Source organism: Magallana gigas, chromosome 5, assembly GCF_963853765.1.
Source record: "Magallana gigas chromosome 5, xbMagGiga1.1, whole genome shotgun sequence".
Classification (NCBI taxonomy): domain Eukaryota; kingdom Metazoa; phylum Mollusca; class Bivalvia; order Ostreida; family Ostreidae; genus Magallana; species Magallana gigas.
Window position 1 is genome coordinate 13,147,757 of NC_088857.1, and position 23,928 is coordinate 13,171,684.

Consider the following 23,928-nt stretch of genomic DNA (forward strand, 5'->3'; position numbering starts at 1 on the left):
GATAAAATACACAAATATACAGAGACAAAACTTTGAAGAGGTCCGTATGGTTATCGCGGATGAATATACAAATTTTACTCTTTTGTTTTGAAGATATGTTCCTCGAGAAGTTAGGCGAGGGAAATTTGAAAAGGCTTCCAACTCAACGGGGAAAATGGAGAGAGAGGAAAAATCAATTTACCTTTTCTGATTATTACAATATCTTTGTTTATGTTCTAATTTTAAGCAAACTGAATAGTTATCAAAAATCTATGCAAGTCTTGAACTGTCTCACTGCTTGTGAAAAAAAATCACACTTTCATGTCTTTTTTTAATTTTTTTTTTGGGGGGGGGGGGGTGATGGTCGATTATCAATTGAATTGCTTCCACTAATTATATCGATCAGTGTGGTGTTAATCACACAGTTTATAGGCCCTATATTTTATTAGAAAATATTGATTTTTGATAATAAATACTTATATATTACGTAAATTATCAGCAGCAAATGACAGAGGCAAATATCATGAAGAATTACATTATAATATTCACAGATGATAATAATCATTAAAGAGCTTCAGGAACCAGAAATGATAAATAAATACAAGATAACTGCAAAAAGTGAAAATACTTTGAACAGTAGTAACTGTTAAATAAACACAAATAAAACAAGCAAAAACAAACATAAAATTAACATAAATAAATAAAACAGAAAACAATGACAACATCGAATCAGATGTTGAATTTGGTCTGCCCTCTTTGTATCGTTGTATAAAATTGATCATGAAAAAAATATTTTAAAATTATTTCTTCCTGAATTACTGAATACAAGAAGTCAAATTCTAATGGAGGATAATAAAATGAAATAGATCGCGGTATATAGATATATAGATATAGATAGATAGATATTTCAATGGTTAATATTCGATTTAAAAAAACATGAGTAGAGTACTTTCTGTTTCTAGATTGGTGGTGTGCGCGGATCTAAAATTGTTTCTCTAGAGTAACTTTGTTTGCCGTGAAGGAGGCCGGGTCCAAGGCTTATTTTCGGTAACCTTACTATTTGAAATTTATAATAAGTTTGACGGAATTTTTCAGGGAGCTCTAAGCCCTCCTAATACCCACTCTAATATCGCGCATGCATGTGCACGCAGACTCGATTACAACAGCAAATCTAGATGTAATATGCGAGCGTACAAGAATACAAACATATGGCGCGCTTCTATACCAATGACGTAACGTCAGATCGTAAAAATGACGTGAAACGTGTCTTTTGATTTTGAATATCGGACTTGACGGAAGAATCTTATCATGGAGAGGTAGGAGTGACGGTTAAAACTAAGTCTATCAGCTAGTATTATTAACATTTAGTATATTTAACATTAAGCCACTAAATTTATCAGTGCTAACGTGTAACGTTTCTAAAGCGCCGCACAGAAGCGTGGATTTCCGAAATTTTTTAACATAAAAGATAGGATATTGCTAAAATATTTCTTTTTGCAGTTTTTACATGATTTTGTTATCAGTCCCAGTAACCTTGTAATTTTATCATATTTCTTCAAATTAAAAAAATATAAACCCTTCTCAAATCAGTTGCGGAGTAAATGTTGAAATGACGTTGCCAAGAGCGATGAGGGGGTAATGCGTTGTGTTATGGTGATACCTCATAGTTACGGCGCCATTCGGTAGCGAACGGACGTGCAAAGATTCAGAGCGAAAAAAATTGAAATTTCACAATGAAACGGCGACATTCTTTTGACGAATTTTGTGCTGAGGAAAGCATAAGGGTATAATACACCGAAATATAATTTTTTAATAATTATTTTACCAGAGTTTTAAATGTACTAAGGAAAATTTATTATATACCATATATCGCACAAGGTGACACAAGATGGTAGAAATGTATTTCGCATTTTCGGTCAAACCAACTTAAAAGAATAACATTAAAACGCAGGGAAAAATACGTTTTATAACACATTTATAATTTTTTTTGTGAATTACTTCTTAAAATAAACAATTTGTTAATTTGTAAGAATAAATGATCCCACTTCTACATACCGGTATACCTACTATTCTACATTTTTGTTGTTGAAATACTGTAGGTCAAAAGAAGGAAAACAAGACGGGGAAAGAAAGGTGGGAGGAGACATTGTCCTCGTGTGTCTCCCGCTCCCTCACCCGACTTTCAGACCGGCCAGGCTGTGTGTGATGCAACAAACCTCTCTCAGTGCAACATGGACACTGTTGAAAAAGATCGTGTTGCAAGAGACCATGCAATCTATCAACCCATAAACATTGTCAATGAGAGTGAGAAATGGAATTTTGCACAAGATGTGTCGCATGTGGCAGGCGATACAATTGCCGCACAAAAATCGCAACAAGACTTTCAGATTGACATCGGTACAGTCAGAGAAAGTGACGATAGTGTAGTCACGCTGTCACAGGAGGATCTTCTCGGGGTGTTGCAAGGACTAAATAGCACATACAACATGGCAGAAACTGCCCCCGAGGATCAACCTTTTCAAGTGGTTATGGACGGTTCCTCCATGTACCTCGTTGGCCCGCAAAACCAACTGTACCTCTCGGTGGGCCCTCAAACTGGAGATGCCATCACGCCAGACTCACAACTGTTGTGCACCATAGAACCGACCATTGATCAAGTCTGCCAGTCCCCCGACAACCTTGGCTACTCCGTAAGTCTCTCTCTCTCTCTCTCTCTCTCTCTCTCTCTCTCTCTCTCTCTCTCTCTCAGTACTCGTGTACTTCACTGTCCTCTTCTCTTTCTCAGCACCAGTACACAACTCAGTCTTTTTCTGACAAAATAAAGGAAAGGCTAGAGAACTGGGTAAGATGTCGTATATAATATATGCAAATAGAAAAAGTAAAACAAATGTACGAAAAAATGCGTTTCGAATATTGACAATAGAAGTCATTTACTAAATCGTGGCTTCTGTGTACTCATATAGCTCTCCTTTTAAATTCTCACGATGAAAACACAGAGCTTTTCCTAAAACTAGCAAAAATCCGTATATCAAAATTAAGCCTGCACATGTACCTATATTTAATGATTTTTAATTATCATTCCGATTCTTTTTTTTTCAGTATTATGCGACAATGGATATTGACCGAAAGGAAGCTCATTTGCTAAAATATCCGTCTCACCTGGTAAGTCTGTTTTCATTCAGCAGGTCCACCTTTAAACTTTGTTTTTAAAATGTAGTCATGGTGGATACAACATTTCAACAATTATTGCATCGTTTAATATGTCAATGTCCTTAGCCCCTTCATATAACATGTGTATATTCAAAGTGTTTGTTATCAGTACTGTAGATTCATTAGAATTCGCGATGACTTTATTTTCGTGGATTTCGTAGGCCTTTCAGTCCATCATTTTATATCTTTAACGAATTATAAACCATAAAATGATACAAAAAAGTCCAAAATCCACTAAATTATGTCTCATTAACATGAAGAAATAAATGACGAATATTCCCCAACGAAATCTAGGGATTCACAGTAAGCGACATTTCACTGGAAAGTTGTATCTTCAATATATCTTTACAGCTTGAATGGTCAGAGCGTGTCAAGTTCAGCCATACACGAAAATGGAAGCAGTTAGAATACCACGCACCCGACTACAGCAAATTCTGTTCATGAAGAGCCACCTTGCAGACAACGCTTTCTCTGTTTTTGTTGACTGTTTTACCACTCTTCTATGTGGCAATGTTCATATCTTGCAGAACGTTGGAAGATTTTTTAACAAACTTTTTGAAACTGAAACTCTCGCCATCCATAATTGTGTTCGCCTGATTTTTGCATGGCGTCTAAACGTGGCGCTGGACGTCTTTAGTACAAGTACTAGTGCTAGCATCATGGACTTATTCGCTCATTGCCATGCAGTGGACTGTTTGATATACGTGTACTATTTTTAAGCGCATGCATGAATCATTTGTACATATTTTGATTTTCTTAGTTAAGTTTATTTAATTAAGGAGTGTCTTCGCACAGACCTTCTGGCTTCATAATTATTTTTTTGATTTGATAGTGTATTCGGAAATGATTAGCGCAATTTTCAAAATGTTGTTTTTCCTTGACCTCACACAACACTGTCATAACTTACACTTTTCCTGATATTATGAAACGCACATCAGAAACATCCGTAGATATGTAGATACATGTATACTCATCCTGATTTTTTTAGATAGATAACAATTCAAAATTTATCACTGAATTTGATAACCCCGTATATATACTATATAATTTATAACTACATGTAGATCCGGTGCAGCCAGAAGCGTGATGCACTCAGCATGACAGTATGATATATACATGCGCGGATTCAGAAAATTTTTCCGGGGGGGGGGGGGTGGTACAAGGGGTAATTTTGTTAGACCTGTTTTCGTGATTTTACAATGTGATTATAACATATTTGAATTCCGCGCATGCTATATTGATACAGTTGATCTGAACTCATGTATGAATATGGATGATTGATTGTGATATAAATGCAATGAATGAATTAAAAGATGTTTTATACAAAAACTAAGATCCCTCATTTTTGCGTATATTAATTTTGCGCTCATTCCAAGAATCCCTCCTCTAATTGATCCCACCGATCATAAGGTATTAAGGAGGGAAATCTTCTGGACAGCAGGTCTGTCAAGAGTGATGGTTGCAAGTATAATCTGATTCTGGGGTTAATGGACATCAGACTGCCATGGAAACCAAGGGGTAGTTTGTGTTTGCCAACATATCTTGGAAGTCACTGCCTTATATAAAACTGACAGACATGAAGAGTCTGCATAAAATGGGGGGGGGGGTGTCTCATCAGCATGGCCCACCCTGTACGCTCTGGTTGACACTCCTTTGGCGATGATGTTGTTGTGAAGCTGCATGACGGTCAGAGTCTACAGGGAGAAAGCTGTTGGGTCCTCTGAAGAATGAATCCCTTTGGCCTTGACAAACTTTCTCTTGAATTTCCTCAAGAAGTTAGTTATTTCATCGTCAAAGTATATTACCAATACTGAACTCATCTGCTTGAAACATGGGGTTAATTTATTCAGAATTCTGGGGAATGAAGCTGATGGTATTAAAATAAACAATTCCGTACAGGTGTATACCCGGGTTGCTGCGATAAGGGGCACAGAAGCTTCACCCGTCCAGGCATCTCTACCTCCGAGTTGAAATAACTCTGGAAGGCTGGCCAGTGGTGCATTTTAAACGATCAGCACACTTCTCCAAGTTAGCCATCTAACTAGTGCTGCCGTGTTTCTGGATCTTGATTGGCTCAGTGCCGGTGAATTCCAGGAACTCAGTGTAATATTCTATCCAGCATGGCCGAACTGTGATGGTAACGGAGACGAGGTTGGACCATGGAGTGTTGTTGTCGATAAACACCTGCACAAAACAAATGGTCGGAGACGTTTGGTACAGTGCCGTCCGATGTTGAAGGCGGGCATGACACGGAAGTTGGTTCGTGACCGATCGGTGAAATATCGCACAAAGATGGTCTAGGACTTGTCACAATCCCTACCGTTGCTCTCGTCAATGGCTATGGAGAAGGGACTGGACTTCAATTTTCCCGCGAATTCTTGATTCAGGGATGGATCAATGATAGTTTGTCTTGATGCGACTACTTGCAGACTTAGAAGGGATCTTGCTTTTTGGAAACATAGCGTTGCAGAGTACGGTGACACAATATGCGACCAGGCAGAGAATGTTGAATTGTAATCTGTCACGAAGTTAGAAAAAAACTTTTGCACGCATTCATTCTGAAATTAAAATGAATTATTCTTAAACTATTGTAAATCTTGTATTATTTAATATTTCTTTGTAGGTAACGGATAAATATAATTGATATTCAAGAACTATTTAAATATTCAATCATACAATTGCTGAAAATTATATAAAGATAAGTGTAATATGGAATCAGTCTATGTGCTATGTTTAATGTGGTGAAATGTGACATTTCAGCCCGCGGGAAAACAAAATATATTATTATAATTTAATGTTAAAAACAGTGAAATCTGATTGGTTTAGACGCAGTTGATAATATACTATACAATTATTTAATGCTCGAGCAGTCAATAGACCAGAATATTTTTCCCTTGGTGCAGGGAACAGCTCAGTATGATCTATTGCCCGAGGCCAACGGCCGAGGGCAATAGATCATACTGAGCTGTTCCCTGCACCAAGGGAAAAATTATGGTCTATTGACTGCTCAAGCATTAAATAATTGTTTTATTACCTAATTCTTTTTTTAGTTTTCGGGGTTTACAATTTGCATATTGCAGATGGTTTTCGTGCCATTATGAAATATACTCATATTTTTTTTTCATCTTTTACAATCATAAAACCTGTTGCATGCATTACAATATCTCAATTTAATATTAGTTTACACAAAGAAGGGGGAGTCTTCAACCCATTAGATTTTAAATAGTCTTTTACGTTATATAAGGCTTTAAAACTGTTGATTATTTGATACTCCATTTTGATAACATTGAAGTTGGCTTCACCAAGTTCTAAAAACAGCGTCTATGAAAAGGAACATTCCCTGAGAACTATCGAAGGATGTAACATTAACATACCCGCTTTCTGAAATACGTTGTCGGTCCAATAGATTGCAGTCTATTGACCGGCGGTCCAACAGATCGCAGTCTATTGACCGGCGGTCCAATAGATCGCAGTCTATTGACCGGCGGTCTAATATATTGCAGTCTATTGACCGGCAGTTCAAAATAGACGCAAATATTTAATTTGTAATAAAACAACAAAACCCCTTTGATTAGGTAATAATATACAATTATTTAATGCTTGAGCAGTCAATAGACCAGAATATTTTTCCCGAGGTGCAGGGAACAGCTCTGTATGATCTATTGCCCGAGGCCAACGGCCGAGGGCAATAGATCATACTGAGCTGTTCCCTGTACCAAGGGAAAAAATTCTGGTCTATTGACTGTTCAAGCATTAAATAATTGTTTTATTACCTAATTCCTTTTTTAGTTTTCGGGGTTTACAATTTGCATATTGCAGATGGTTTTCGTGCCATTATGTAATATACTAAGATTTTTTTTTCATCTTTTACATGCACAAAACCTGTTGCATGCATTACAACATCTCAATTTAATATTAGTTTACACAAAGAAGGGGGAGTCTTCAACCCATTAGATTTTAAATAGTCTTTTACCTTATATGAGGCTTTAAAACTGTTGATTATTTGATACTCTATTTTGATAATATTGAATTTGGTTTCACCAAGTACTAAAAACAGCGTCTATGTAAAGGAATATTCATTCCCTGAGAACTATCGAAAGAATGTAACATTAACATAACCGCGTTCTGAAATACGTTGCCGGTCCAATAGATCGCAGTCTATTGACCGGCGGTCCAATAGATCGCAGTCTATTGACCGGCGGTCTAATAGATCGCAGTCTATTGACCGGCAGTTCAAAATAGACGCAAATATTTAATTTGTAATAAAACAACAAAATCCCTTTGATTAGGTAATAATATAACATACACGTGTTCTGATATACGTTGCCGGTCCAATAGATCACAGTCTACTGACCGGTAGTCCAATAGATCGCAGTCTATTGACCGGCGGTCCAATAGATTGCAGTCTATTGACCGGCGGTCCAATACATCGCAGTATATTGACCTGCGGCCTAATAGATCGCAGTCTATTGACCGGCAGTTCAAATTAGACGCAAATATTTAATTTGTAATAAAACAACAAAATCCCTTTGATTAGGTAATAAAACGGATTATCAAGCGCGTCTAAACCAATCAGATTTCAGTATTTAACATGAAAGTATAATAATTTCAATTGTTACCCTCCCAAACAGGCACTATTTATTTAATGGCCTGAGTATTAAAACTAATACTATAGATTATAATTACTGCCGCTGTATAGAAAAATGTGCTCAGCTTCTGAGAGGGATGCCGCACCCCAAAATTAACCCCCCCCCCACCCCACCCCCCCCCCCCCCCCCCGCTTACAAATTCTCTGACCCAACGCCACGTTACGTGGTCACACATAAACGGTTATCAACCATGCGAGAAAGCGTTGGTTAACGTCTCAGAGATGAAAAGTTCGTTTAAAACATTAAGAAAAATGAAGCAGTTAGATAAATTATGTCCTAAACTGTTTACCAAACGTAATAGAAGTTGGCCTAAGATCAGACGTTAACCAACGCTTTTAGTAAACTATACTATAGAAACATGTCGTCATTAAGATTTTAGTAACCAAACTCGTAATCTATAAGATATGAACTCGAGTATAATAATATGGATGGATTATAAAAAATGAACTTTATCTATTTTACAAGTTCTACAACTTATATTAATATCTCTCGTTGGCACGGATGTTAGCGCGAGGGGTCATTGGTGTGGGAAGAAGCCGGAGTACCCGGAGAGAACCCACGTGTCCAAGCGGGCGACCGCCAGGAATCAAGTCAAGTCTACCCAACCCGACTCGCACCCAAACCAACTCGTACTCAAATGGTCAGGTCAGGACCACCATACCCTATCACAGATAACCACTGTCGATCACGGGTATCGAACTCGGGTCGTAGCGGTGACAAGCGAGTGCGTTTTCCACTACGCTACTTGCACACCTCTTTATTAAATGACATTTATTCTCACGTTAATGAGAATTTCGCTGTTTTAATCAAGAGACCGAAGAAAACACACATCCATGTCCGGTATTTTAGTATTTTCAACTGTTCAAACTTGAACAATGTGGTGTGTTTTACAATTTTTCGTCAAAGCTATTTACGTAAAATATTGAAATTGCTTACTCATCTACGTCGTAACATACGTATATACATTTAACCCCTTTTCCTCAAGAAATTCTTACATTTGATGACATTGGGATAATTTCTTAGAAATATACGTGTATGTAAATTCCACGACTATATACATGTATCATCCATGCGCGGATCTAGAGGGGGGGGGTCGGGGGGGTCCCGACCCCCCCTGGAAAATGAAAATTTATTAAATTTACATAGTAAAATTATCGCGAAAATATGCCTCGGACCCCCCCTGGCAAACACAATTATCCTTCGGACCCCCCCCCCCTGGAAAATTTTTCTGGATCCGCGCATGTCATCCATATCACCCATATTTATAATCATATTAATATTAACATACTTATTTTGGAAGGGCGGGAATCCTGATGAAAACTGTGTGAAAAATGATAATTATGTGTTTTGTCGGATATTGGACTTGAAATTGATATTGCCCCTACATGCATGAAAAGATGAGACTTCTACTAATAGTATGCTGGGAAAACATTGCGTGTGTATATTTCAAGTTTATCTAAAAATCGGTAGCAGGCCACGCATATTCTAAAGCTACTGTTAAAAAGTTTTATGATTAGGCCTATATAAAAAGAAATACGGATTATAGCTTAACGTTATATAGGACTATAGATCATTATCCACATAATGACACAAAATTCATAATTAACCCGGAGTCTGCGGGGTCAAAGATACAGATAACTAATTGTAGGTTTACCAATCATACTCAGACTGATTATATTAATAAGTAATTTTCTTTTTTTTTTTTAATGCACCCCCCCCCCCGAAAAAACTACAAAAGTTTACGTTGTGGAACTCTTCTAAATTGGAGGTGGATATTTGATATATAGAAAACAGAAAGAAAAGGAGGGAAAAGTTTCTGTAGTTTGTAACGTATGTGGTTGTAATATGAAATTTTAATCGATCGAATAACGACATCTTTTTAGAGTGTCAGAGTTGATTACCAAAAGTGTTTACTACTCTTTGTTTGTAACTAATTAGGCTGCATTATCAATCATTTGCACCTCAGTGCTGTTACGAACTTGAACAACTGTTGAGCAGCTGTTAAATTGAAGGAATTTCATTTTTGAAGTGTGTAAAGATGCCGGAAAATGTTGAAATCAAAGCATCTATTGCAAACCTAGCAGACTTTCAAATTAAGGCAAAAGAACTGAGTAAAACGGATGGGGAAGTACTGGTACAAGAAGACGTATTTTTCAGTGTTCCAAATGGACGGCTGAAATTGAGGACCGTTAAGGTAAAATACCTGAAATGGCCAATCTGCAGTATGGATTGATTTTTTAAAGATAAAAATGCATGCTTAAACAATATTGTTGCATTTTATTTAGTATCATAGGCTATTAGATACATAACATGTTATTCTATTTTTGTACACTAGTAACTATATTCTCTTTTGAGAAGTGGACAGGCATAGTGGATGTAGGCTATGCCTGTCCACTTCTCAAAAGAGAATATAGTAACTATAGCTTATTAGGCCTAACTGGAGTGAAAAAAAATTATAAAACAAATGTGGGGTTGTGATTCTACATTTAAAATATTTTTCAGTAGCACACTATAGCCTGTATATGTATCTAACTTTTAAAATATATAATTTACATCTATGGGTAAAATTACTCTCAATGTGATAAAAAATATTTTAAATGAATGAAAGGTACATACATGTATATAGGTTCTGTACGTAATACTTAAATTCAATTACATGTACTATATTTTCTGTTGTAAGATATTTATGAAGCACATTTTCTTAAATCATTCTCAATTAACAGCCTTTTTTGTTCAATTCACTACATAAATCCCACCCCATCCCTTAGTTATCATATAGAACCTGCATGTTTAATTGCGCCTTCTGTTGTAGGATGTTAAATCGGAATTGATTTTCTACGATCGACCCGATCAGGAGGGACCAAAGCACAGCGAATTCTACACTACTCCAGTCCCAGACCCTGATTCTTTGAAGGTCATTTCTTAAAGCATTTATCAGCATCACAATTTTTTTTCCATAAAAGTAGTAGATCAGCTATGTTTCTTTAATTGTTTTGGATTTATTTTTTGGTCAGTGCCACAGCACCATGTACCGATAAATAACATATTTTTGATACATAGGACTGTTTGAGTCGAGCTGTGGGTATCAAAGGTGTCCTGAGGAAAGTGAGGACTTTGTACATGGTGGGTCAAACCCGAGTCCATGTAGACCAAGTAGAGGGGCTGGGAAGCTTCATGGAACTTGAGGTATGGAATCTTAAAGCTAACTTTTTTGACAATTATTGAAACAGTATGCATTACATGTACCATTAATAGTCCAGGAAAAGTTGGCAGTCACAAATTTTAATAATTAAGAGTATCAGAGTAACTGAATAAACTTAAAACATGCTCTACTACTTGGCCTATATAAATTGATTCCAGTTCACCATGCAGATATATATAGGTAGTGCTCTGCTACTTTGGCCTATATAAATTGATTCAAGTTCACCATGCAGATATATATAAGTAGTAGATAAATCAAATTTGAGCCAAAAAGTATAAACCAAATAAAAACCCCCAGAATGAGTTATTTTATATCATATGTCCCTCAAAGTCATCATTTCATCTCATTTTTCATATATTAATATAAATAAACCTGATATTTCAGGTACAGATGCAGGAAGGTCAGACTGTTGAACAGCTGCAGACAATAGCAGAGGACCTGATGCAGAAACTGGGGGTATCCAACAAGGACTTGATTTCTGTGGCTTATATGGACTTACTGCTTAAAAAGCAGTCCCAAACCTCTGGATAGTCTCCGGGATATACCGTACTGTAAAAGGAGATTCCATTGGAATAAAAACTACAAACAATTGTTTTCATTGATTTAATTTATTTTTGGTGAAGATAATTTTTTTGAAACACTGTAGGCATTTACTTCTTGTCCAGATAGGTATAATGGTATCTCCAAAACAATTACATTACAAGGTGTAGTGTTAATGTAAAGGTAAAATCATGTACTTGTGATAATATTAGAACTACATTAAAAATAAGCATTCAGATTTACGACATTTTACTCATCTGTCTAAGTACATAGTGACTTCATACCATAATTAAACCACATTTAAATTCACAAATACTCCATTTTGCATTATATACTAGTACAAGTGATAAACTGGTTTGCAGACAATAATATATTTGATGAAGCTTATGTTGATAATATCAAACAAATACACGATTCATGAAAATAGTGGTTGTGGCAAGGAATATTGGCAACCAAAAGCCTTGTAAAATTCTCTCTTACTGGATAAAAAAAGGGTAGTATTTCAGAAGCAAAAGTACTAACAAAGTAAGGCTGACAATACTGTATATTCAGTTTCCCTGCAACTGTCACATTTTATACATATTGTAAAGGGTAATACATGGTACTTTAAATTACATCAAGTTATTCCCCTTATCATATTTTGTGGTTTAAGAAAGTGGAAATTAAATACCCTGTTGCATTACATTTACATGTAATTGAGACCTTTGGCCTGAAAAAGTAAATTATACAGTAAAACACGGTTATAGCGAACACGCTTATAATGAATTGACGCTTACAGCGAAGTGAATTTCATTCCCCAAGTCTCTATTTCATGTTGTAAACTTGACGGATATAACGAATTACGCTTATAACGAAGTTAAATTGGCCGTCCCTGGGACTTCGTTATAAGCGTGTTTTACTGTAGTCTAAAAGGTCCTGGCTTTTTAGGTAGTAATTTTTTACCTCCTGATGAATAAGATTTTGATACTTCCCAGCATGTTTGACTGCTGGTATATATATGAAGGAATAAGGAAATAATAACTAATGTCTGATTCTCAGTAACATTTACCAGTAGCTCTAAAATCAGGGAACTATTTGTTTATATCAGATTTGGCTTCTATACGGGTAGCAATCATGCTGTGTTTTTGAATGATATACTTTATAGTGAGGATGATATGTTAAAAATGATAAAACCTCTAATTAGATGTACATGGTGTGGATTATGTCCTGTTTTCCACTGTCACTATTGTCAGTTGCAAAGCCCTCTTCCAATGTAAGGTAATGTTAATCATTAACAAAAATTCTTATATGGGTTTAATGAATAAACTTCACAAAGTTGATAAAAACATAGATAAAGAAGCTGGTTTGTTGTCTTTCTTGTCTTGTGCAAGCATTTTACTCAGTTGTTGGTGTCGATTTTTGCCTGCAAGTTTCTTGGCTAAATTTCCTGGTTTAGCAGGATTCACTTTGTTGAGGTTAGATGAGTTTTTATTTTGAGCACTAGGCACTGCTGTTTTATTCTGCACCTTGTTGTTGATCACAGGACTAACATCCGCTGTGTGACTCTCACTGAAATGCATTAAATCTTCAAAGTATAAGTCAACTGCAGTTTGAAAAATTTACAAAATGCATGTTAAATTTTAGATAATGCCCAACAATAGTCTATGGAAATGTATAGCACACATTTCTGTGTACAGTGCATTCAAAGAGTTATATATAGAACTATGGTGTATACGTTTTAACAGAACCACATATTGTACCGGTAACTGCTTAGGTTTGAACCTCGGTCCTCTGGCTTACAAACCAAGCACTCTAGGAAGCCAGCTAAGGGGTTAACACACAAGCTAAAGCTAGCAGGAATACCAAATTACTAACACTATCACATTTTCCCCCTACTTAGAACAAGTTGACTATTGTAGAATGCCAGCACCTGTGGGGTGAAGTTCTGAAGACAATCTCTCTCATCTGCTAGAGAATATCTCAGTATTAACCTCAGCACCATGTATTGTAAGCCAACTTTATTCGCGATGACTATATTTCTCAATTAACCAGAGGTAAACTGAATCCGTGCGACTAATTTTTCCAATCAAGATGTAGACTATTTGGGAAATAAAATACTAAAGATACAGGGATGGCTTGTTTACAAATCCAACAATCTATAGATTGAGCTTAAAGGTTAACCAACTAGCAAGATCTACTCTAGATGGAATGCCACATTTCTAAAAACTACCACATTTTATAAAGATCGAGGTATTTTTAAAAGAAAATGTAGAAAGCAATTACCTAGAATCCATACAGTCTTGTGGTATCAGATTGTTAAGTTGTTTCTTTTTCAGTCTTTTCTTTTGTTTTTTTGTTAACTTTTTCTCCTCGATTTTAGTTGATTCTGTTTCTTCTGTTTTAAGAACTACTGAAAACAATAACAATATACTGTAGATAAACTGATGCTGCATTATCCATCTAATGTTTCACATGTCCAATTCATTTCTAAATACGGTACACAATTTGAAACCTCATACTCAAATTCATATTCTCCAAACCTTAAACACTAACTACTATAATTACAATAGTATTATTATCGGTCTAACTGTTGTTTTCAATTTGACCTTGAACTTGATAAATTATGAAGGTCATCTTTAATCAAGGTCATTTAAGAAGACCTTGATAATCATCAGTCAACAACCTTGACTCGACCTTTGAAATGAAGCTTTTCTATTGTTTGGTGGAATGTTAAGAACATGCTACATAAGTGATAACAAACAAAAATAAATATACCTCTTGGGCTTCAACTTCAGGACAATTTAGTCAAATACAAAAGAATAATTGGCCCACTGACTAGGAAACATAGCAAATGCATAAACCTTCTAAAACAACCTATGAATGCATTCGTTTTAACATCTGTAAAACTTTAAATCTGTTATCTGCAATTTTTCCCAGCTTACATTTCAATGAAAGTAAGCATCAAAGTTTATCTTAAACAGATCTGGCATTTTTACTTTAAATAAATGATAAAATTCTACCCTACAGCAAAGCACTGATCAGCTAATTATTACTAGTTAGCAGTTGTGGACTTTGAAGATGAGTGTGACAGTATATACATGTACCTGGTTTTAAAGATTGAACTCTTTTGGTTTGTAATTCTCTTGTTTGTGCTGGAAACTTGCTTGTTTTGCTGCATTGCAAGCATGTTTTTATCTGAAATGCAAAAACATAGTACATGTTGAAACATAGGGTAAACATACATTATACATGTATATAAGTGAGAAAAGACAGTCATCAAGACATGGGATCTACATTATTCGTCTATTTGTCCTTATCTCAATAATGGAGGTTAAAGACATTTCTTTTGTCATGAAAGCAATTCTCTCCTCTGCTTGATACATTTTCTGTGTGTAAAGATTGCATTAATTTCAATCAAAGTCAGTTTCCTGGCACTGAGAATTATGAACTCACACTCTGTAACCCTTATCCAACCAATGCTATATACATGGTTAAGAATAGTTGAAATTTCTATTACTTCATTTATAATTTACACTGTAGCCTAGTTCACCTGGGTAATTCAGGCAGTCTAAATCAGATGTTGTTCATCTCTAAATAAATAAGCATTTACTATGGAAAGAATCAACTACACTGTATCAAAATTTTTAGAGTACTCCTCTAATTGCAGAAAACACATTCATGAAAATATTAAATGAATATATGCTCGTTATCAGAAACAATTATGAACAGACATTAAGATTTCTCAATTCAGGTTGCAGACAACATACATACCAACACATTTTTACTCCTGAGATATCTTTGCACTAAGTTTCTCTGATATTTGCTCAAGGCTTCTGGGTTTTCTTTATGTCTCTCCAACAGTTTTGACATGTTTCTGTTCAAAGTTAACTTTGGTCTGATTCTTACCCTGCAAGTCTCAGGTGTAAAAATGTTACCACAATAACTGCAGTGTTTCAAAGACACTGTTACTTCTGTGAAAAAATTTATAATTGAACATACAGATGATGAATAAATAATTAAGATATAAAAAAACAATTTTTATAATTCAGTTAATTAGATAAAAAAAAAAAATACCTTTGTCAGTTTTGTTTCCACTTGAAGATAAACCTTTAAATCTAGAATAAGATTAAAATAATACGTGTTACTTAATTTACTGGGATCATTAAGTCTTCAAGTTTTATATTAATATATAGGTGTTGATTAATGCTGCCTTCTTGGGCTATTATCAGATAAAATATGATATGTGTTATTTCATTACCTCAAATATTTCGCTACTGCATCCCCCTCCTTGGTTAATAACTTCGCTAGAGCTCGGAGATGTGTTGTTTTGCTCATATTTCAGTATTTGCATGGCATGGAATTATCGAAAATGAAAGTAAGAATACAGTAATTCTACCTCCTTAAAGAGAAGAGTTCCACTAAGTCCAAACTATCAACAAGTTTGCAATGACCTGACAACAGGAAAGATTTACAGTTTTCAACAAGTTTAAAATGGCAACCATTGCTCAACAAGTGAATTACCTCCTGGCCTCTGGCCAGTATCACACCATACTGTCCATTATAAAGGGGTTTAGGAATGGAGCAGTGTATGTATGATTGTTGTTTTCGTTATGTCAATGCTCTTTTCTTTTATGGAGTGGGAAGCATTTATTGTACTTAGGCATAGCTATAAATATCAAAGACTATAAGCAATTTTTATGTTTAAGATTATCAGTATGATTGGATGCCATGTGTCCATGTCTTTACTAATTGAATAAATTTAGTCTTACTCTAGTGGAATGAGGGTATTTTAGTTAACATCTTCCCTAGCCAAGGGTTTTTGGTCCACTTTACTCCCCATAAACCCTTGGCGGATTTCATTACGAAAACTCGGTGATGTGGTGGCGCTATCTAGCGAGCAACGTGAGTTGCGCCCCTTGAATATATACATTTTAATCGAATTAAACGAACAACGGGTTATATATACACTACGGCACTAATACAACTTGAAAACATGTTGACTACCGAATATCGGAACATAATAAACAATACGAATTAAGTTATAACCTAGGGAAAGCACGGAGTGTTTTATTCATAGTGTTTTGTTTAATTTAAAATTAAGGCACTGTTATATTTTATATTTAGATAATTTAATTGCTGTCATTTTGGTTTCAGTACATATAGTGTTCCACTTTAATTTCTGCATTGGCAAAATGAAGCGATCAGCAGAATAATGACCACCAGCATGTTTACTAACATTTTTTTAAAAGTACATTTATCTTCTTGGAGAAAGATTGTATAGAATTACATAATCATGAGAGACTCAAGCTGGTTTTGCAGAGTTATTTTTTTTCAATATGGCATGTATGTTTGCTCTAAAACTAGACCAAGAAAAGGTCCTATAAAAAGATGCTTAAGAACAAATGGAGACTCGATCCCAACAGACTTTTAAAAATAAATTGAAAGAATTTGTTGGATCTCATCATAAGTCAGAGTTTTTTATTCAGTTGATAAGAAATATGTAATTTTATCAATTCATTCCTACCAAATGAGATACATGTACTGTCATTGAGACAGATTGAATGTATGTAAGTATGTGTACCATGAAAAAATGCATGTATGCAGTCATTAGCTGTTGATATATTGCTGCATCAAACATGTTGCTCAGATCATGGCCAGTAACTTTTTCACTACTGTTGTTGAAATATTCCTATCGGAGTTATTGGTCTTTTCAGCTTTGATTCATGAATTTTGGTATACTGTTTAGATTTTAGATTTTACAAGGTCGCCAATAAACTATGATATTTTCACACTAAAATACTCACTTGAGATGGATTTTAACAGTGCAAGTCAAACAGCTATGTTAGATTACATGCACAGATGAATTTTGTGTTAGTAAAAAGTTTTGAAAACCACTGCAGAAAATGGCCCTGGATAGTATGAAGAACCATTAAGGTACCACTTATGGTGAAAAGAAATTGAGATATTTGTATATGGTAATACAGACAATCAAAAAATGTTAATGTCTAGTTGTTCACAAAGTTCATGAGAGCAATTATTGAATGTTTGTTGCGAGTTACCTGTACACATGTTCATGAATAATATTTTCATTTTGAAAGTATATACATGAGAGAAAATTTTAAATATTATTTTCTGGTTTAGGATAAAAATATTGCAATGTTACATGGGTTTGAACTTAAAATTTACATGCAGTCTAAATATAGGCATTGACTTGTCCCAGACTGCACACAAAAAATCATTTGTCTACTGTCTATATATGTAACTCAGTCAAATATCCAATCTCATACAATGAATTAACCAATCTTGGGATCATTGAATTTTAAACTTCTTAATTATTTGTGATTGTAGATATGGTGCTAAAATCCGGTTTCCCCATGCTCTGGTGATGACTTTCCTTTTCAAGAGAGGAAGGTAAGGAATTCTGCTGATGTTACTTGACCATGAACTGAGTATTAATCTCATACCATGTTAGCTATGGTCTCCCTATTTCCTCTGGCAAGGTTAATCACCTTCATTAGGCTTAAAGAGAAGAACTGTTTCTGATTTTCCAACAAGGTAAACATTGGGAATGCCTTGTTAACTTTTATTGTATATTGTAAGAGTAATGTCATCTAAGTGTGCAAAGGTTTTCACTAATTAAGTCTCTTTCACGATGTCAAGAACCTGAATTGTTATGTAATGATTGGAGAATTTTCAATAATGTTTCAGATCAAGGGAAATATTTATAGGAAAGACTAATTAAGGTCTCAGAATTGTTTTTCTTCTATTTTCATTTTGCTGATCACTGCTTTAAGGTCATCTAGTAAATGAAAGGAGCCTACAGGTTAATGAAGTTTGAAATAGTTCAAGTACAAAATTTTTTTTGATAACAATAGCTCAGTTAAAAAGGTTTATCCAAGGTTTTTTACTTATTGTACTAGTACATGCAATGAAATAATACTGTTAATGGTGGATATATATTATCATCAATAGTTTAAATTACATGTACATTGAGAGAAGTTTGTTAAATATGAACACAATTAGATATTCAGCTGTGAATACAAAAAATTAAATATCGAATGAATTTATCAGAAGCTCAATTACTGGAAAATAGGAAAAAAAAATCTAATTTCAAATTTTAATATATACTTTTCAAATATTAGATTTATATCAAAATAAAATTTTAACAAAGGAGCTGACTCTCTATTAGCTTACCGGAGTCACAATCATTGAATATACTCTTATTGAAGGAAGGCTGGCATCTGTAGTAAGTGTTTGGTCACAGGATCACTTATCAAAATTTCAGTCTCTACACAATGATTAGTGAATAAGAAAATCTTTGAGGTTCTTTTTCCAATGAAGAAGCTAGGGCTGCACTCTTTGGAAAGGGGGGATGAATTCCTTGTTTAGAGAGAAGAATGTAACTGGTACTGTAATACATGAAGGGTATTCTAATATTAGTACATAATATCAATTCTAGTAAGCCCAGTCTTTTAGAAAATAAATGTAAAAATTTCATTAAAAACGACCAAGTTGTCTCTGAGAAATCGCTGGCACAAAATTTGTAAGAAAAATACAGTAATAAGAATAGGGAAAAAGAAACAAAAAAAATCCAAGAAGGTCTTCAGTTGGAAACTAAAAATGTTACTACATGTAAGTGCAAGATGTTTTTCAAAATTTACTGTATATCAAATATTGTGATATATAAAACATAATGATGTGAAATAATTCACACGATAAAAATGCATCTCTGTCTTTTTCACAGCATAACGGAGATGGCCAAAGGGATCCTGGAAGCCACATTCACACATTCCAAGAACCTGGCTTGTTTTGTGTTTGTGTACAAAACCTTGACCAATCTCATGGCCTGGTTCGAGACGCACGAGAAACAGTACCAGTCATTTATCGCTGCATTCATTGGAGGTTACTTTGTATTTGGAAAATACAATAAAGTTAATGAGCAGGTATGTAAAAAAATGCATATGAAATTAAAAGATATTTATCTCCCTTGAAATGCTCTTTGTATTTTCAGAAACAGATACATTTTACAAATGATAAGATTATTTCCTTTATTGTCAACCGATAAATAGGGTGAAACAATTTTATTACGTACTGTACAGTTTCTGTAATGAAGAACTTCAGGTCCCAATTGATAATCATTACAAATTCATGAAAAGACCTGCGTGGTTACTATTAATATGATTTCACTTAATAAAGCTTTATTATGAGTGTTGACTTTAATATATAAAATTTTGAACTGCTCTTTTGTCCAGATCAACCTGTACTTGCTGTCTAGAATTCTGTATGGACTGGCTAAATTAGCCGTAAAACGTGGCTACGTTCCGGCTCCAAAAGGGGAGGTGTTCCCGTGGTTTGCTGCCATTGTGTGGGGGATCGTGTTGTGGCTCTTTGAGTATGAACAAGACACTCTCCAGCCATCGTTGAAATCATCCATGACCTATCTTTATCATGATAGCAACAGATGGAATAATTTTAAAAATTTTCTGATTTATAATAAATGATACCTTTATATGCAGGGACTATATTACTGTACATGTGTAATTAATAAGATATTGATTAAAATCAAGTTTAGTATGATTTTAAAGATGACAGCAGGTGATGTTTTTATTCTGAGAATTTTGTGTCCAATAACTTTTGACTGTAATTTTTGTTGCAATATGTGAAGTCAGTATTTGTTCAATGTTTACATGTACTCTAATAGTGATCAAGCATTTGGAAATCTTTACAAATCAGTAATCAATACCAGAACCAATCGGTCATGTTTACACTACCATATCTAATTATGTTCATTACATTATTGTATATCACAGGCTCATTACCATATGTATTGAAAATATACGTTTACTATTGTTATGCGGTAAATTAAAGATATTTAATGAATTGATAATTTACTTTTTGCATTTTTGCATTTGTAACTACATATACATGTATAACACAAAGTTCTTAAATTACGCCTTTTTTAGCCTACCTGAGCTAAAGCTTTATTTAGAATTAGAAAGTCATTTTTTTGGTGGTTTTATTTGACGCTTTCAGTTTTGCAGTAAAAATCGTGCCTCGTGTTTATATAGTCTATTTCCTAGAATCTAGGTACTTGTAGTCAAATATAAAATCTAGACGTTTACTGATTTTAAACTTTATCCCCATTAATTGGTGGATAAAATGAGTTCTAGAAATAAATGTGACAATAGAAAATATAGGTTTTTCTGCTCTTGCAACAATTAACATGCTAAAAAGCGGTCCCTTCCTAAGGATTAATTTTCGATCCGCGCCTGACCTAGTAATAGCATCAATATTGAACAGACTATACTATTTTATGCAGAATGTTCCTTGAAATTGGCTTAATATACTAAGTTTTTATTCAAAACAGACACCTATTCGGATATGATGTGAAAAACGACCAGTACTTACGTATTTTTAGAATATTATCCGAACACTTATACTTCTGCTCGAAATTTCACAGTAACTGAACAAATCTCTGGGAAGTCTCGTGAACTTTCATTCGAGCACCTCTGGATTTATAACATACTTTGCAACGATAAAGAAAACATTCCGAACACATTCGCAGGGGTGTTTAAGGTACCTCGTACCTTGGCTCACTACACCTACACTTATACGTTTTAAGACACTACGTCACTAGACGGCGATTTAAATGTTTTGTTAAACTGTTTATATCATTCGTTTCGGTTGTATATCGTCGTAGCTCAGTGGTTAAAATATTAGGCTTCAGAGCCGCAGATCATGAGTTCGAATCCGCCTGGAGCTTTTGTTCATGTTAACAGAATTAAATTTTCGAAAATGTAATTTTTCATTCAAAATTGCACATTTTTTTTTGCCTATTAGACTTAAATACTTCTTATCCATTATGATATATATCATAATCACGTAATTTTCTGCTGATTAGAGAAAATATTTCACCGTGTAGTGAGCAACCTTAAGGTCAAAGATGGACAAAACTGGCTGTTGAAAATTGAAAATGGGAAGGGAAATAAAAAATTAATTCTTCTGAGGAGAATGATTTAGCAATAATTTACACAGAAGCAGTTAGAACAGATAATTTTATGATTATCAAAATTAAATAAAATTAATTAAATTAAACGTATTCCTGGAGGTATAAGTGATAACTATTGAGTGGTAGAAAATTTTGATTTAAAAAAATGGTGCAATGAATGGGAGAAAGATAGCTAGAAGAACTTTAATATTAAAATCACACCATTTGTAACCATTGTAGTTATGAAAAAGATACTACTGTATGGTGGGGTCGAATTTTATTACGTACAATAAAGCTAGCTACATGTAGCTTATATAGGTTAGAGTAGGATGGTGTTGCTGAGGTGAGCAATGTGGTCTATAGGTTTCTTAGTACAAACGCCATATCTAAATATTTTTGGTAATTCTTGTGAGTTACTGTATGCAGGGAAATAATCGCCCTCGTTTTATTTTCGCTCCTTTCGCTCTCGTTGTCAAAAGGGCTAATTTAAGACTGAGCGAATTCCAATGTCTCAAATTATAACTATTTTAACACAGTTTATTTTGGCGACTTCAAGACTGGGAGATGCCGTTTGCAAGTGTAGAGGGTCGAAAATAACATGAGGCGAAAATAACCTTGCATACAATATACGTTCTCAGAAATATGATATAGTAATTTTCAGGATTTTTATAAAAAAATTCAATATTCTTTATTAGATAGAGTCTATATAAGAATCTACGAAAGCCGAATAGGGCCACATAAAAAAATATTTTTAACTCGTAATTACGAGAAAAGATCTCGTTATTACGAGTTATATATATATAATTATCTCGTTATTACGAGAAAAGATCTCGTAATAACGAGAAGAGATCTCGTTATTACGAGTTAATTATCTCGTTATTACGAGAAAAGATCTCGTTATTACGAGATAATTTTCTCGTTATTACGAGTTAATTTTCTCGTTATTACGAGAAAAGATATATATAAAATGGTGCGTTTCTGAAAAGGATTCGACTGGATCACTCTTTCAGTCTATCTTTTTCATGCCAGAAACGTTGTTTCGATTTTGAATAAATATTTAAAAATAACAACGATCATTATTCATTAATTTCTACATATCAAAATGATTGGATTTGACATTTTATCTGATATTAATAAAAGGAAAGAACTTCATGTAATTTTTCTATTCAACTTATATATATATTATAATCCCACTCCGAAGTAAATACCAGGTAGTCCTATAGTCGTAAAAACACAATTTTATAAGTTACAGATAACTTTAATGACTATATAGTTTCAGTCATGGATATGGATATACAGGATTTACCCGAATTTGTGTTTTATATGTTCATACACAACCTACATGTATATTGAAGATAATTGATTTTGTATATTAACATTTTGGAGTCTGAAAACAAATTACACGTATCTTTCTTAATTATTGACAAATAGTTCAATGAATTTATTAATCAATCTGCTTTGCTAATTTTTCCGAAATTTCTTTAAAACTGCTTGGTCCGATTTTATGCGTTTTAAACGATGATTATGCAAAATAAGTGTATATTAATAGACATTGCAGTAATTCATACACTTTACATAAAAAGAATAGAATAATGAAACGCGCCATTTTAAAAATAGATCGATTTTTCTCGTAATAACGAGATCTTTTCTCGTAATTACGAGATAATTAACTCGTAATTACGAGATCTTTTCTCGTAATAACGAGATAATTAACTCGTAATAACGAGATATTTTCTCGTAATAACGAGATAATTAACTCGTAATAACGAGATCTTTTCTCGTAATTACGAGATAAAAATATTTTTTTAAGTGGCCCTATTCGTCTTTCGTAAGAATCAGCCACTAAAATGACAAAAGTTCAGAATTGTACATGAATATTGTGAGCGAGGATGTTTCTATAGGTTAAAAATTTTGCGGTTTTTTCGTAGTAGTGCTTTCGCTTGGGGTTGTTTTGCAAAATCACAGAAAAGTGGAAATTTGTCACTCATATCAGATCTATGGTTTATTTGATTGCCTCGATTCTCTGACGACTGACTCTATTTGCAAGCGGTCATAGCTGCAGGTCTGTAGCTCCCGGTCTGAAAAAGTTTGGATGGACGAGGTCGTCCATCCGAATTTTTTTAGACCGGGGCTACAAACCTGCAGCTAAAGCGGTCATAAATTTGTGAAATTTTGGTTATCGTTAACTTATCAATGCGCCAACATTGTCCAATACGCATTTACCGAATGCATTTGGCAAAAGACGTCCGTCTTGGACGATAATAGTCAACACTGGACACTAGGAAGGGAATTCCAAAAAGTATTGAAATGACAATTTTTTAAATATGTTTCAGTGCCTATATTGTATAGAGATCAATCAAAAGTACGGCGAAAGTGTATTA

General features: G+C 34.4%; 4 protein-coding genes across 8 annotated transcripts; 3 read left to right on the top strand and 1 right to left on the bottom strand.

Annotated features, from left to right (window-relative positions):
* The first annotated feature begins 1,234 nt into the window (after positions 1–1,234).
* LOC105319030 (uncharacterized) lies at positions 1,235–4,269 on the top strand. Of its 3 annotated transcripts, none has more exons than XM_034467843.2 (5): positions 1,235–1,295; positions 2,079–2,669; positions 2,765–2,821; positions 3,079–3,141; positions 3,541–4,269. In XM_034467843.2, the coding sequence occupies exons 2-5, from the start codon at positions 2,211–2,213 to the stop codon at positions 3,631–3,633; spliced, it is 672 nt and encodes a 223-aa protein (XP_034323734.2). In that variant the 5' UTR covers positions 1,235–1,295; positions 2,079–2,210; the 3' UTR covers positions 3,634–4,269. The 3 variants fall into 3 exon arrangements, with proteins under 3 accessions (XP_034323734.2, XP_034323630.2, XP_034323686.2); XM_034467739.2 differs by lacking the exon at positions 1,235–1,295 and adding an exon at positions 1,616–1,763; XM_034467795.2 differs by lacking the exons at positions 1,235–1,295; positions 2,765–2,821 and adding an exon at positions 1,616–1,763.
* A 5,292-nt stretch (positions 4,270–9,561) lies between these two features.
* On the top strand, positions 9,562–11,631 carry LOC105319033 (uncharacterized). 2 transcript variants are annotated; one of them, XM_011416406.4, is made up of 5 exons: positions 9,562–9,668; positions 9,868–10,032; positions 10,651–10,752; positions 10,899–11,024; positions 11,425–11,631. In XM_011416406.4, the coding sequence occupies exons 2-5, from the start codon at positions 9,877–9,879 to the stop codon at positions 11,569–11,571; spliced, it is 531 nt and encodes a 176-aa protein (XP_011414708.2). In that variant the 5' UTR covers positions 9,562–9,668; positions 9,868–9,876; the 3' UTR covers positions 11,572–11,631. The 2 variants fall into 2 exon arrangements, with proteins under 2 accessions (XP_011414708.2, XP_011414709.2); XM_011416407.4 differs by having other exon boundaries at positions 9,593–9,668; positions 9,777–10,032.
* Positions 11,632–12,858: 1,227 nt separating this feature from the next.
* On the bottom strand, positions 12,859–15,952 carry LOC105319032 (UPF0711 protein C18orf21). 2 transcript variants are annotated; one of them, XM_020063612.3, is made up of 6 exons: positions 15,818–15,952; positions 15,634–15,674; positions 15,331–15,530; positions 14,664–14,754; positions 13,843–13,966; positions 12,859–13,128 (listed from the first exon to the last, which is right to left on the bottom strand). In XM_020063612.3, exons 1-6 carry the CDS (start codon positions 15,892–15,894, stop codon positions 12,888–12,890), a joined length of 774 nt encoding a protein of 257 aa, XP_019919171.3. In that variant the 5' UTR covers positions 15,895–15,952; the 3' UTR covers positions 12,859–12,887. The 2 variants fall into 2 exon arrangements, with proteins under 2 accessions (XP_019919171.3, XP_011414707.3); XM_011416405.4 differs by having other exon boundaries at positions 13,843–13,969.
* Positions 15,953–16,003: 51 nt separating this feature from the next.
* Positions 16,004–20,446, top strand: LOC105319031 (peroxisomal membrane protein 4). The gene is made up of 4 exons (XM_011416404.4): positions 16,004–16,145; positions 17,908–17,970; positions 19,304–19,502; positions 19,812–20,446. The coding sequence occupies exons 1-4, from the start codon at positions 16,051–16,053 to the stop codon at positions 20,058–20,060; spliced, it is 606 nt and encodes a 201-aa protein (XP_011414706.2). The 5' UTR covers positions 16,004–16,050; the 3' UTR covers positions 20,061–20,446.
* Positions 20,447–23,928: the final 3,482 nt, after the last annotated feature.